At 41.6% G+C, this 13,758-nt stretch overlaps 1 protein-coding gene across 2 annotated transcripts in view; it reads left to right on the top strand.

Annotated features, from left to right (window-relative positions):
• CTDSPL (CTD small phosphatase like) overlaps positions 1-6,085 on the top strand; it is a 91,595-nt gene extending 85,510 nt beyond the window's left edge. For both annotated transcript variants that reach the window (XM_061585666.1, XM_061585665.1), the window contains 2 exons: positions 353-538; positions 3,225-6,085. In XM_061585666.1, coding sequence (XP_061441650.1) covers positions 353-538; positions 3,225-3,350 — 312 coding nt within the window. In that variant the 3' untranslated portion in view covers positions 3,351-6,085. The remainder of the gene's footprint in view (positions 1-352; positions 539-3,224) is intronic.
• The last annotated feature ends 7,673 nt before the right edge of the window (positions 6,086-13,758 follow it).

Genomic DNA, 13,758 nt, shown 5'->3' with positions numbered 1-13,758 from the left:
GGATTTTTTTTTAAAGTGCAAATTGCTGCAAAATGTGGAGAAGTGAATTTAAGACTGGAAAAATGAGAAACTGAGATAAATGAAAATGACAGCCTTCCATCTCTACCGACAACCCTGTTCTTCACAGAGAGGAAAGGGCAAGAGTGCCTCCCATTCCTGTTGAAGTTCTGAAAGGCTCTGTGACAGCCTGTGCGGGCCTTCAATGAAAGTGTCATCATAACCTTGCTTCAAATTCTTCATTGTGTTTTTTGCTCATTTAATGTCTTTATTGAAAAGGTTTGTTTAATTTTCACAGGTAACTTGTTTAGATACAAGTATCTTCATCCTGTAATCTTTTTTTCTTAATTTGAAGTATGCAGACCCAGTGGCAGATTTGTTGGATCGCTGGGGTGTGTTCAGGGCTCGGCTCTTCAGAGAATCCTGTGTTTTCCATAGAGGAAATTATGTGAAGGATCTAAGCCGACTCGGGCGAGAGTTGAGTAAAGTTATTATAGTGGATAACTCCCCTGCATCTTACATCTTCCATCCTGAAAATGCAGTAAGTAGTAATTGTTTGCAATAAATTGAACCATTATTTTTGTCTCTGGATTTCTTTATTCAGGCACTCGCTACCTCCTCAGCTACACAAATGCTAGTTCTTACAGCTATAGGATGGAGCATAGTAGCATCAACAGCACTGAGGAGTAAATGATAGGAAATGCTTACATGTTAAGAGGCAAGAGATGGACAACTCCTTAGTTTGGGCCAGAAGTTTCACACATTTTACTTCTGAGCTTGTTTGAAAGAGGCCAAGTAGGTAACCAGGGAAATAGGTTTTGTCTTGGATCTTCTGTGCAGGCAACTCACTTAGGACTGACAAGGACAAACTAGACAAGAGGCACGGAGATGTATGGCTGGATCTTGCAGCGTTTTCCTTAAACAAACAAAAACTGATGGGGAAAACTGGATTAGGGTTTGTGGCACTGGGAGCCAGTTGATTTTGGTGGTGGATGGCAGTAAAAAGAGGGAAAGATTAAAGAGGACACAGTGCTGGGTAGGCTAGAGCCCAGCGCCCTGATGGGGATGCATAAGAACGTAAGAGGACCCTGCTGGATCCAGCCAGTGGCCTGTCTAGTTCAGCATCCTGTTCTCACAGTGGCCAGCCAGATACCCATTGTGGGGAGCCCGCAAGCAGGACCTGAGCCCAACAGCAACTGTCTCCAAATCACTCTTCTATCTAACGAGCATTTATGTTACGTTACGTTATGGTTTATTTCTAGGCCACCTTTTGGCCAAAAAGGCCCCCAAGGCCACTTACACACAAATAGAAAAACACAAATACAAAATACAAATAAAAACAATACAATTTACAAAAATTGAAGCTAACAAAATCCTAGCGTTTCTAAAAAGCAACAACAGCTAAAAACCAAAAGCACTCATCTTCCTGGTAAAGAACAGTCCCCAGAAAAATGTCACTAAGAGCCAGGGGTGAGGGAGTAAGGCAGGTGGAAAAGCTTGCCCCTTGATGGTCCCAGCAGTCTCACCCCTTTGATATCTATCATTTGAGCAGAGAAGGGGTGATAACACACACATGCCCTGCCCTTAACTGATCTGCACAGATTCACTGGGGAAGGAGGCCTGTGTGTTTGGGGTGACTGCAACCACCTTTGGCAATGCCAACCACTGGCATGCAGACCCTAGAGGGGTTGGGAGCACCAGTATCATTAATCCCAGGGCTGTAGAGTCGGTACGTCAAACCTTCGACTCAGACTCCTCTATTTTTCTACTGTTCGACTCCTACTCCTTCATAAATGGCAAATGTATATTTATTAATATTAATAAATTAATATTAAAATATTAATTTTATTTTGGAGTTGGTACATTTCTTCTGACTCCACCCAAAATTGCTTCCGACTCCACAGCCCTGATTAATCCTAACTACCCAAACCGTGATCTGCATGAATTTGTGGTGAATTAAAATCAAGGATACAAAGATTCTTGTGCAAATTAGGAGCCAGCTTGGAAAGAGAGACAAAGTCCTGAATGTGCCAGTAAAGGAGAAAAGTCCTGTTCACCTTGGGACATTCTGCCCTCCTCCATGTCTTCCTTGCCTTGCTCTGCCAGTGCTAATAGCCACATTTTTAAAAAACTTCCATTACTTTATGCTGTAATGTTGAAAATGGTTGAGAAGCAATACCTTGGGGACCCCTGGCACATTTTAAAGAAATCTGGAGATGAAGGGAAATGGGAAGGAGGCTCCCAGGTGTTGCACAGCTAGGAAGAGAAAGAATTCTTCTTTCAGCAACTCGTGCAACAGCCGCCAAGCCCAGTTTTTTTTTAAAGTCTCTGGAGGCAACTGACCACCTGGATTTTTGCACTCCCAATTTAAACCTGATTGTCCATACCCCTCAAATAGGAAGAAGTATGAGAACTGAAAGGGCATGCATACATATATCAGAGGTTTTTCATCTTTCAACTATTCTCCCCTTAGAAACCGTTTTCAGATTCTTCCACAGTTGTTCAGTTTTAGAGCAGCCAGACTTATCTTACATAAGGTACCAAATGTTCAACAGGGGAAAAAATATGAATGATACCAAATGTTTATTTTGTGGAGCTGTGAATAAACTCTCCAGGCGGGGCGATGGGGAGAGAGAGACAAAAGCAGCTTCTCACAGCCTTAGTTAGCTGTATATGTTGCAAAGAATTAGCAGGCCTCTTGTGAACAACAGAGCCACCTATTGAAGCACCAAAGTATGTATTAGAATGATGCTTCACAGTGGCCTGGTTCACATGTCACAGTAAGATAGAGTATGGCTTAGCATGGCCACGCAAATGTTCTGAGGAAGAGATTGCAGCTGCTTTGCTCTTCCTGGGGCTTTTTGAGTCAGCATGCGATGGCAGCTAAGCCGAGGTTTGGCTTAGCGTGTCATGCAAACCCAGGATCATGGCTTAACTATGACCTGTAGTCAAGGTTTGTCCTATGGTTACAGATAATGATTAACCCAAAAGTTCAGGGAGCAGCAAAGTGACTGCAAACTCTTCCTTGGGATCCAGCACATTCGCGCATATGGCATATGGCTTAGTGAATTGTGTTAATTTAGCCAATGACATTTCTGTGCTCCCTCAGCTATAGTTGCAGATAAGACACTTCTCTTGAGATCAAGGTGTTGGGGTGTTGTGTGTATGTTTTTTTTTTTTTTAACAGTTAACGTTTTCTCTAATGCTGTGATTCTTCTTGGTTTTAGGTGCCTGTGCAGTCTTGGTTTGATGACATGACAGACACAGAATTGTTAGACCTCATTCCTTTCTTTGAAGGACTAAGCAAAGAGGAGGAAGTCTACACTATGCTCCATAAACTCTGCAACAGGTAGCCCTTGAAGCCCCAATTGCTGCTTGACAGCAGCTGCTTCAGGCCAGCCAATCTCGCACAGCGTCTCAGAGAGGCTCCTCTTGTCAAGAGTGAGAATGCTCTTGATCTTCCTCTTACATGCTGTGTACATGAAGGACAATCATGAATTGATGCTACTAAATCATGGGAATATTGATGCCGTAAAGTGATAAGACTACTTAAAAAAATAGAAGCTATTTTGAATGGGACGGTTTTAATGAATTTCATAAATGGACACGTTTTACAGGATACAATTTTTTCTTAAACCATGCCAAAAAAAGTTAAGAGCTTGATGTTTCAGCAAGTCAACTTGACCCTTTCCCCACCCAGCCCATCCTGCTATGCAGACCATTTTCCCCACCCCTCCCTGCTTATAGAGCAGTTGACCTGACTCTAAACTTGTCTTTCTTCCATGATGAAGTGCCTTTTTGAATGTTGTTTAAGATTTTAAAAAAAGACAATTTTGTATAAGGTGTATTTCCAGACATCTTTTAGTCTTGTATTGTTTAAATGCTTTAAGAAGAAGAGAAAGTTGGAAATCCTTTTTATAGAGCTCTGTAATATATGGAAACAAAGGCGAAAATGGAGAGGCAATGGGGTTCTGTCTTAAAGATATTAGAGTTGCATTGGCTATACTTGTGTCACATTCAAAAGGCTCAGGAGTATATGAGGAGAACGTCATCTGGGTTATATATAGGTTGGTGATGCAACTGTCTTACTAATATGAGTCATGTTTTGCACATAGCTTAGGGTGTATCTGCATTTTTTTGACTGCATATGGCAAAATGGAATGGGAGAAACACACAGTGGCAAGTCGTTCTTCAGGAGGGGTCATGTACTGTCTTTGCCAACGCACAACCGGCAGGTGTTTCTGACGTGGATAGTGACAATATACTGATCAGCACTGAAGACAATGGGCTTATTTATAAACCTTGAATTCCTTCCTTACCAAAAGATGTATATTGAGCTGTTGAGAAATATGTGCCCAAGCCCCAATGAAAGGAGTAGGAGATCATACAAGAGCACAACTCTCATTTCTGTCAATGAGGATGTGCAGAGGAGACGTTTCCCATTTTTATTGTGCCCTGTATATTTTGTTTTTCTGAACTGCTGCTACTGAAAGTTCACCAAGTGGAGCTTGACCCCGGCTGTTGTACTGTTCTTCGCCACTGTGCCTGTGCTACTGAAACCCTTCATTGTAAGCTACAAACATGGGCAACAAATAAAGTGCTAGCTTTGTGTATCAAGCCTATAACACATATTTTGGCTAGCTCAGCCAAATGTGCCCTGCAAAATTTCTTTTTTAAAATCGAAGTTGTGTTCTCAATGCTTCATTGTGGGATTTTTTTAAAAAAACAAACAAACCTATTCCCTGCTTTTATGCCTCTTCTTTTTTAAATCACAAGAATGGGTTAGCTTTCCATGGCTAACCATTATTTTTAGCATCTACCAGATCAGACTTGGGACTGTCATCCCTTTGCTGAAAAAATGAGATAGTTGGAACTGAAGTAATCAACATAAAATACATGCTGGATTTGGCCAGGTGTTTAAAACTGGAGAGTTTGTATTAAGATTCTCAAATTGTTCTCCATTTCTTGGGCTTTTATTCTTCATGCATTCTCTGTCTCTCCCGCCACTAATTTGTTCAGTTAAAAAATGTCAGTGTTATCCTTGGAGAGAGAATTTGTGGTAGCAAAGACATCTATCTTTCATACCCTTTCTGGACCACTTGAAGCTAAAAGGTGCACCCAGCAGGACAATCCCTTTTTGACAATTTGCCTCTTTCCTCCCTTTTTTTTTGCACCAACTGAAATCCTTAGTTGCTCAGATTAGCCATATTGGACAGGAATTGTCCAATCAAAACACCTTTGGTGCTTAGCCCAGCAAACTATCAGATGCTGAAATAGCTTCTCACTACTTGCCTTTATCTGGATTATGGCCAGTAGGTGCTGAAATAAGATTTATAGTCCTTCGCTAAAAACATCTAAGAAGCAACTTAACCCATTTATTCCTAAGAGAAGCAAGCCAATCTCTGCAGGCATGAAATAGGTTATCACAGGCACAGTAGAAAACAGAATTGTCACTCCATTGTACAATTTCACACAGTGTTTGCAGAGCTCTTATGGCGTTGTTACAAGTAGTACAATCCCACTTGCCCCAAAATGATCATCCATCTATACACTGTCTACACCTTGTTGGCCCAACAGAGGTTACCTAAGTACTGTATGTTTTGTCTGCCAAGAACCTGGCAGCAGATAGAATACCAACAAATAGGGGCTGTTTTCTGTTAATTTTTTTTTTTAAGTATGGATTCTGGTTAGTCCATTAAGCTTCCCTTCAATCAAAGTATTCTTTAATTTTGTATTTGAATTCAGTATAATGAAAACAGTTGTACTGCCAAAGCATGTTCTCTTAGCAGTATTTTTCCACTGTGCTTCTGGCCTTCTGAGCTTGGAATACAGTCTGCAGGGGAAAGTATTCAGGTTGTAGCAGGGGCAAGTATGATGGGAATGGTTGGAATTATGGAGAAGTAAGCCGCAGGTGGTTCTTCTTACTCCTAATTCAACTTCGCAATCTTCCAGCTTACCAGTTGCCCATCATCGTGCCCTTTCTAGTGCGACGCGACCTTCTGACAGTTTGATGCGATCTGTTTGTAGATAACGTAGACCATTTTCATTTGATGTTCACTTTTTATAAAATCATCAATTTTATCTCCAACCAGTTGCCTTAAATGTCTGTGAATGAATGTCAATATTAAAAGTATCTTGTAACATTGTGGAATCCACATGCAATAGACTATGGAACTTCTGTTTCTGGTTTCTTCTCTCTCTTCCCCCTTCCCCCACCCCTCCTCAATTCCATTGAAACATGTTGAAAATAACTGGGAAGTTTAAAATCTGCTAAACTCTTGAAAAATAAATAGTGGTTTATTATTAAGTCACATGACTTCTTAAAGGCTAACTACCCTGGGCAGTTGTTAACTCAAATAATAAATAATGCCATATGTTGTGGCATTAGCAGCTTCTGCAAGCCAAATGTCACTTAGCTTAGGGTGGATCAAGAATTTGCTTTGATGTCATGGAAGATGAACCTTTACAGGGCCAGTCGCCCTGGGCTCCTGCTGTGAGGAAGGGCGGGATATAAATCAAATAATAAATAAATACAAATCTGTGATTTTACAGATAATAGCTCAGAACCTTTGCCCAGTATTTTTGCGTATTGCAGAAGTTGATGCATACTTAAGAACCCATGAAAAAAAATTTCCTGGGCAGTTATTTTAAAAACCATGGTGTGAAGCAAGGATCCTTTGCTCTTTTTAATATGCAGTCTTGAGGTGGGTCTTTGCTACAGAGTGTAACTCGATTCATTCCTGCACAAGTCTACTCATCCCGTCATATCACATCTGGTGTGTTTTAACTTAGCCAAAACTTGGTCCCTTGTCAGAATGATCGCCAATAGTGGAATGTCTGCCAGAAGAGGAAGCGCTGATGACATTCAGTGTTCTGCATCATCCGTGTTATAGGCTTTACTGATTGATTGGGGGGAGTCTCAATTGTATATTGTAAGCCCTGAAATTCTAGACTTGACATCTCTTCTAGTTAATTTTTTTATCACCCATTTGTAGCCAGTAGTTTAACAAAGTAGGAGAGATCTTTAGCCATGACAATTAACAATTCCTTCAATTGCCGTGTGGATAAATGGCTTTCTACATAGTCAGTGGCAAGTTTGGTTGACATTATTGGCCTGATTGCTCCATACCAAGAAAACGTATACAGTAATACCTTGCATTAACGTACTCAATGGGACCAGAGTACGTAAACCAAAAATGTCCTTAAAGTGAAGCACTACCTTTTAAAACTTTTTTTACCTCTCCTTCATGCGAAGCCTCAAAGCCCCGTGCTAAAGCCTCTGCTGCTGCGCTGCCGCACCTCCCAGCTGATTGCGATTGCACCTCCCAGCTGATTTGCGGTGGCGCGATTGCATCTATTTCCACCCCCTCGCGCTAAAGCCTCTGCTGCTGTGCTGCGTTTCTAGAGAAATACAGGCATATGGAGCATGTACGTTATAGCGAGGCAACGTTAAGTGAAGTGACGTTAAGCGGGGTATGCCTGTATTAGTGATGCAGACATTTAAACTATATTCCATTAGTCAGGCCCTGCCTGCACTGTACATTTAAAGCAGTGTCATTCCATTTTAAACAGTCATTGTTTCCCCTAAATCATGGTAACTGTAGTTTGTTAAAGGTGCTGAGCATTGTTAGGAGATCCCTATTTCCCTCACAAGTCTACAATTCCAGAGTTCCCTGGAGAGAGGGATTAATTTTTAAACCGCCCTGAGAATTGTAGCCCTGTGAGGACAATAGGGGTCTCTAAACAACTGTTAGCACTCCTAACAAACTAGTGTTCCCAGGATGCTTTCAGAGAAGCCATGACGGTCTAAAGTGGTATGATTCTGCTTTAAATGTATAGCACAGATGGACCCTTAAGTGTGTTGCCTGACCTGTGGTTCTGTTGTTGGTTGCATGCTGGGTTTCTGGGTAGGTGGGAATAAAATGGACATGAACCAGCCCATGGGCACAGAGCTTGCACATGGAGGGTTCCTATAGGCTCTGTTTTCCCTTGCCACCCACCCCAATCCATGTTTAGGATGTTTGAGGGGCCATGGGAATATGAGAACCATGTGTGTCTCCCATGTCCCCATCAAGCCTTTCCTCTTACTTGATAAAGTTACTTGTGTTTTCTCACAGGCAATAACCTCCACTGAGCACAGAGGAAGGAGTGGATGGGCACTTGCACTCCACACGTGGAAGGAGGGATGCAGGGCTCTAATAAGCCGAAGGGAATTCTCTGTGCGCAGGGGATGTGCACATAGTGGATTAGATTGTGTCCAATGCAATTTGTCTGATTAGTATATAGTACAGCTGGTATAGCACAGTGGGGAGGAGAGCCTGGCTGGGAGTTCAGAGTCTGTGAGTTCAAATCCCTGCTCGTGTCTCCTGGGTGTCAAGGGCCAGCTAATGATCACCCACAGTGGGTGGCTCAGGGGTTACGTGCCCTGCCACCTGTGCAGCCGTGGGCAAGCTGCATAGTCCCAAGGAGCCCAGTTGCCCCCAGCTGGCAGTTGCAGACAAGGAAGGGGCTGGGGCAAGCTGAGCAGGCCCTAGTCAGCTGGGGAGAAGTAGCCTCAGAGGGAGGCAATGGTAACCCCCCTCTGGATACCGCTTACCATGAAATCCCTATTCATAGGGTCGTCATAAGTCGGGATCAACTTGAAGGCAGTCCAGTCAGGTATATAGTTGTGAGGCAGAGGACCTTGGATCTATGAAGAAGAAAAAAAAAAGTGTAATCATGGTTGAACTGGCAAAGTATGGCTATGCCCAGAATAACGGTTGTCAAAGAGGTGGGAGGATGTGCAGGGATTTGGAAGGAAGACTTCAACAAATATGTGTTGCAATTGTTATTTTGGATGACTTGGATGGTTCAGATTCTTTTTATATAGCCTTTCCATTGTAATTAAAAAAGAGACTTTATTCTGCAGAATCTCTCCACCTCCAAGAGTTCTAATTTCTAGCGTGTGCAGTCTCTGTCATTGCATTATTTACAAATTAGGATGATTTGGAAACAATCGCATCTCATAGACCCTGGCTTGTATTGCAGAGCTGGAAGTTTGGAAATTGCAAAACATCTGTAATCTATATATTTTCCAACACATAAAATGCTCTATAGATCTGTTTTTTAAAAATAATAATAAAACACAGAACCACACAGCGCTACTGTAAAACAAATGTTTTTTGCCTCTGATTTCAAAGGTGCTAGGATAATACTTTTGAGTGGAATGGAAGGCAGCTGGGGTTGGGGACTTGCTTGAAATCCTATCAGCTATCTATGCAAAGCAATAAAGCTGTCAATTTTTTTCTATTTGATTGTCAAAAATGGATCACTGGGCAATTTTGAAAGGGAGAATAAGCAAAGGGTGAACTGTTTTGTTAATATAATAAAGGAACTTGTTTACACTTTTTTCATGCGTTGGACAATTCCACAATATTTGAGAAACCTCATTACTATCTGAATATTGGGGGGAGAAGCTGGGTGTTGTCAGTCAGGGGCTGAATGGTTTCTTTATTATTGCAAATAAAAAGTTGTTTTTTAAACAGTTTGGGCACTTGTGCATGCAATACTTGCATGACAGAGGGGAATATTTTGCTTTTTTAAATAAAAAAACCCTGTTTTCCAGTTTGAAATGGCAGAACTATTTTCCATTGATTGCTGTCTGCATCATTCCTTTGAACTACACAACATGCTTACTCCTGAATGCTGCTAAATAAACCAGTAATTTTTTAGTTGTTCCAATGTTAGCTGCTGGCATATTTTTTTAAAAAAAAAACCCTTTTCTCAAAAATTGACTTAATTTAACAAATTAGATGTTTTGTGAAAGCTATGTCTAAATGCATCAAAATGTTTGTTCAGATTTAGGGAATAAAAATACAAAAGTTGACCCAAAAAGGCGGCAGGGGAGGGGAGTACTCTCTAAAGCAGCCTTTCCCAACCAGTGTGCCTCCAGATGTTGTTGGACTACAACTCCCATCTTCCTAAGCATTGGCATTGCTAGCTGAGGCTGATGGGAGTTGTGGTCCAACAACATCTGGAAGCACACTGGTTGGGAAAAGCTGCTCTAAAGAGATTAAAACATAATTAAAAACATACATTTTTTTTGTTTAAGGAACCATGTTTATTTCATCCAAAACAATAACATCATACTGGAGTAGGACTGAATTCTGTATAATCTGCAGCATGTCCCTGTCATTTTTTATTCTGATTTTTAGCCGAGTTAGGTAATACGGACGAGTCCTCCTTCTTGTGCGGGGCTTTTTTCAGTCCACTAGGTGGAGGAATTGAGCTATTTCAGCTGGGTTAGTGTCTCGAAACTCCTGAAGATTAAAACTCATCTACTCCTTTAAAAAACATGTATTTGGAATCTACCATTGCTTCTTCAGTCACAAATACAGGAAGGAGCAGGTTACACATTAACCAAGAAGATGGGAAAGTGCCTGACAGTAAAATATCTGTGTTGCGTGAATATCCTGCCTTTGTTCCATCATGGAATTCAAAGCGACTGGCATGAGGTTCCCAGGTATCTCCCATAGCACTGACCAGAACGACACCTCCTTAGCTTTGATATGACTGTTACTTTGTGTGCCTTCAGGCGACATCCTGTTGCAACCCTTGCAATGCGTAGAAGATTCCATTCATCTCTCCAGCAGTGTTTTGTGAGCCCTGAACGTTGCTTAAATACTGTTTCTCAAAGTTTGATCCATTTTGTTCAGTTTGCATGTCCAGACTTCACTGAAACACCTGTTTACTGTTGTTGGCCAAGCTTGTACAGCTTTAGTGGAGTCTGGTGACCTTGATCAAGTATGGTGCGATGGGGAAGCCACTTGGGAAATAACTTGGCCAATTTCTGCACCAATCCAAATCAGCTAGCTGTGTTCCTTTCAAAACAGCCTTCCTAACCTGGTGCCTCTTGATGACCTAGACTACAGTTCGCACATCAGCCTCAGCCAGTTTGTTCAGGAATGATTGGAGGGCACCATCATCTGGAAATTGCCAGTTTGGGGGAAGGCTGGCATTGGGGCTAAATTGAAAAGCTTGAACCCAGGTAAACATCTGCTAACACGCAAGCGCTTCTGTTACTCTGATGAACCCCTGGCATGGATGAGCTTTTACTCCTAACCATTCATTTTTCAAGCTGCATCCATTTTTAATTCTCAGTATTGAAATGAATGAAGACATCATTCCCCATTGATTCTTGTCGGGAAAATTAAGAGGCTGAAGTCCCAAGAATGGCTAGTGAGGAGCGTATAGGACCCAACGAACACCCTTTTGTCCCAAGGTTCTTTGCTGCCCATCAACTGCTTGGGGGCTGGCTCAGGGTGGGATTCTTCTCAAACATGGATTTCAAGCTGGAATAGAATTCTGGAGTTTCTGGAGTGCAACCATTACTGACCCCCAAAGCTCATTTCTGGGCCCAAGCATGGCAAATGTCTTCAGTATCTCTACTCACAACTTTGGCTGTTGTACATATTTTAATGCTGTGGTAGATTTACCTGGAATCTTCAGGGATGATTGGACATCCTATTCTAGTTTCTCCCTTCTGCATTACATTTTTATCTACACGTTTTCAACATATGAGTAGAGGAAAGAGAGAAAACAGCAATGTGAATCAGCAGCCTTCAGTGCTGCTGCTAGATATCTTGTCCTTGTTTTATCAAAGAACCTTTGCTGAGTGCCTCGATAGTACCTATTTGTGGAATACCCAGGTTGGAGACAAGTGGAAAATTTGACATTGTCTGTTAAACTAATTGAGCCTCTGAGAATGTGGAGTTAATGTTTACCTTGATTTAAGAACTAAGGAATTGTCAAGAAGAGCCCAGACAGGTGGAGGTGGAGAAGGTGGGAGAGGGCGTTGCAGCAGTGCACAGGAAGCTGCTGAGTCAGACCATTAGTTTATGTAGCCTGATATTGTCAACACTGACTGGCAGCAGCCTTCTAGGGTTGCAGACAGGGGTCTCTCCTAGTCCTACATGGAGATGGCAGCGATTAAACTTGGGTCCTCTTCCATCCAAAGCAGATGCTCTACAACTCAGCAGCGGCCCTTCCCCATTGAATTGCAGCTGCATATTTATTTATTTGTTTATATCCTGCCCTTCCTCCCAGCAGGAGCCCAGGGTGGCACACAGAAACGCTAAAAACACTTTAAAACATTATAAAAACAGATCTTAAAATACATTAAAACAAAACAACATTAAAAACATTATTTAAAAAAAGCTTTAAAAACATCGTTTTAAAAGGGTTAAAACATTATTAAAAAAAAGCTTTAAAAACATTTTTAAAGGGTTAAAATGTTATTTTAAAAAACACATTAACAAGCAATTCTAACACAGACGCAAACTCAACAGAACAGGAAGAGTCAATGATCATAGCTTACTCAAATGATCACCAAAGGATGGAAAAGCAGAGCGGCTAAAGCTGTATCCAATTTTGAACCACCAGGTCAGCCTTGTCACCTCACAAAATAATAGCAAAATAGTCCCCTGGCATGCTCTGGCTGCAATTGCAAAAATGGGGAGGGTTATGTATCGGGTTGTAAGAGGTCCCTTTTTTTCATCTGAACTAATCATGTTTGTTCTTCCATCCCGCTTTCATGGAGAGAGATCTGTGGCTGAAAATGACTCAAGTCCACCTACAAGACTTATTGATGAAGATGTACATTGGGAAATGGAAAGATGCTACTCAGTGTGCCCATATGGGAGAATGGGTTCAAGAACTGTTCTACTGCAGTAGACCTGGATCAGATCCCTGCTTGGTAACTTTGCTTCAGACAAAGCGGTGTGCCATTATCTCAATTCTCTCATGTCTAATGCAGATCTCGGGGGTATCGTGTAGACTAAGAATATATACTATTTTGCATGCTTTAACTCATGCCTGTATGAATTGTGAGTAAGGATGGACAAATCCAATTTTCAGTTCTCCACATTCCCCATCAGTTTGCATTTGGAAGTCTTCACAAAACCAGTATTTTAGTGTTCATCCTAGTACACTCCTTTGTATGCAATTATGCCTGTCATACACACTTTTGCAAGGAATTTTCCCCTAGTATCCTGCATTTTTATGCCCACTTTCCCCTGCCATGGGTGGTTTCGTTCACATTGGCTGGAGAACTGCACTGCAAAATTTGGGAAAGTGTGAATTCCAAAGGGCCTTGAACTTAGCCCAAACTTGAACTTTGGTCGCCTGTTTCATCAGTATTTATTTATTTATTTATTGTATTTATATACCGCCCCATAGCCAAAGCTCTCTGGGCGGTTTACAGTACCTAAAAACACTAAAAACACATATACAAATTTAAAACACATCTTTCAAAAACAATTTAAAACACAATTTAAACATTTGAAACAATTTAAAAACACCTGCTAAGATGCCTGGGAGAAAAGGAAAGTCTTGACCTGGCGCCCTGTTATTCTTGGCCTTTTTATATATCAGGAAACTTATTCCTACGCAGGCCAATCTTAGGTCAGTCTTTGATTGGGGAGGCTTCTTGATGTAATGAGACTGCAGTTTTACCCTAGCATTTACAGCTGTTGCATTCTTTCCAGTGTGTTCAGCATCTTTTCTTGTTGGTATGTTCCTGAGAACAATGATCCTTACCATTATAAAGCCTTGCCCCTTTCTCTCTGCCTCCCACCCCCGCCCCGCAACTGCAAACACAGTAACTAGGAAACGCTTCTCCAACCGGATCTCTGGCAGAATCCCGCCCTGTGTGATCACATGGGGATGATTTTATGGGAAACACCTCCTTCCTTTTGCACTGGAGCCAAGATTTTCTTTTTCTTT

Source organism: Rhineura floridana, chromosome 10 (genome assembly GCF_030035675.1).
Source record: "Rhineura floridana isolate rRhiFlo1 chromosome 10, rRhiFlo1.hap2, whole genome shotgun sequence".
Lineage (NCBI taxonomy): Eukaryota > Metazoa > Chordata > Lepidosauria > Squamata > Rhineuridae > Rhineura > Rhineura floridana.
This window is presented reverse-complemented; position numbering and strand designations above follow the sequence as displayed.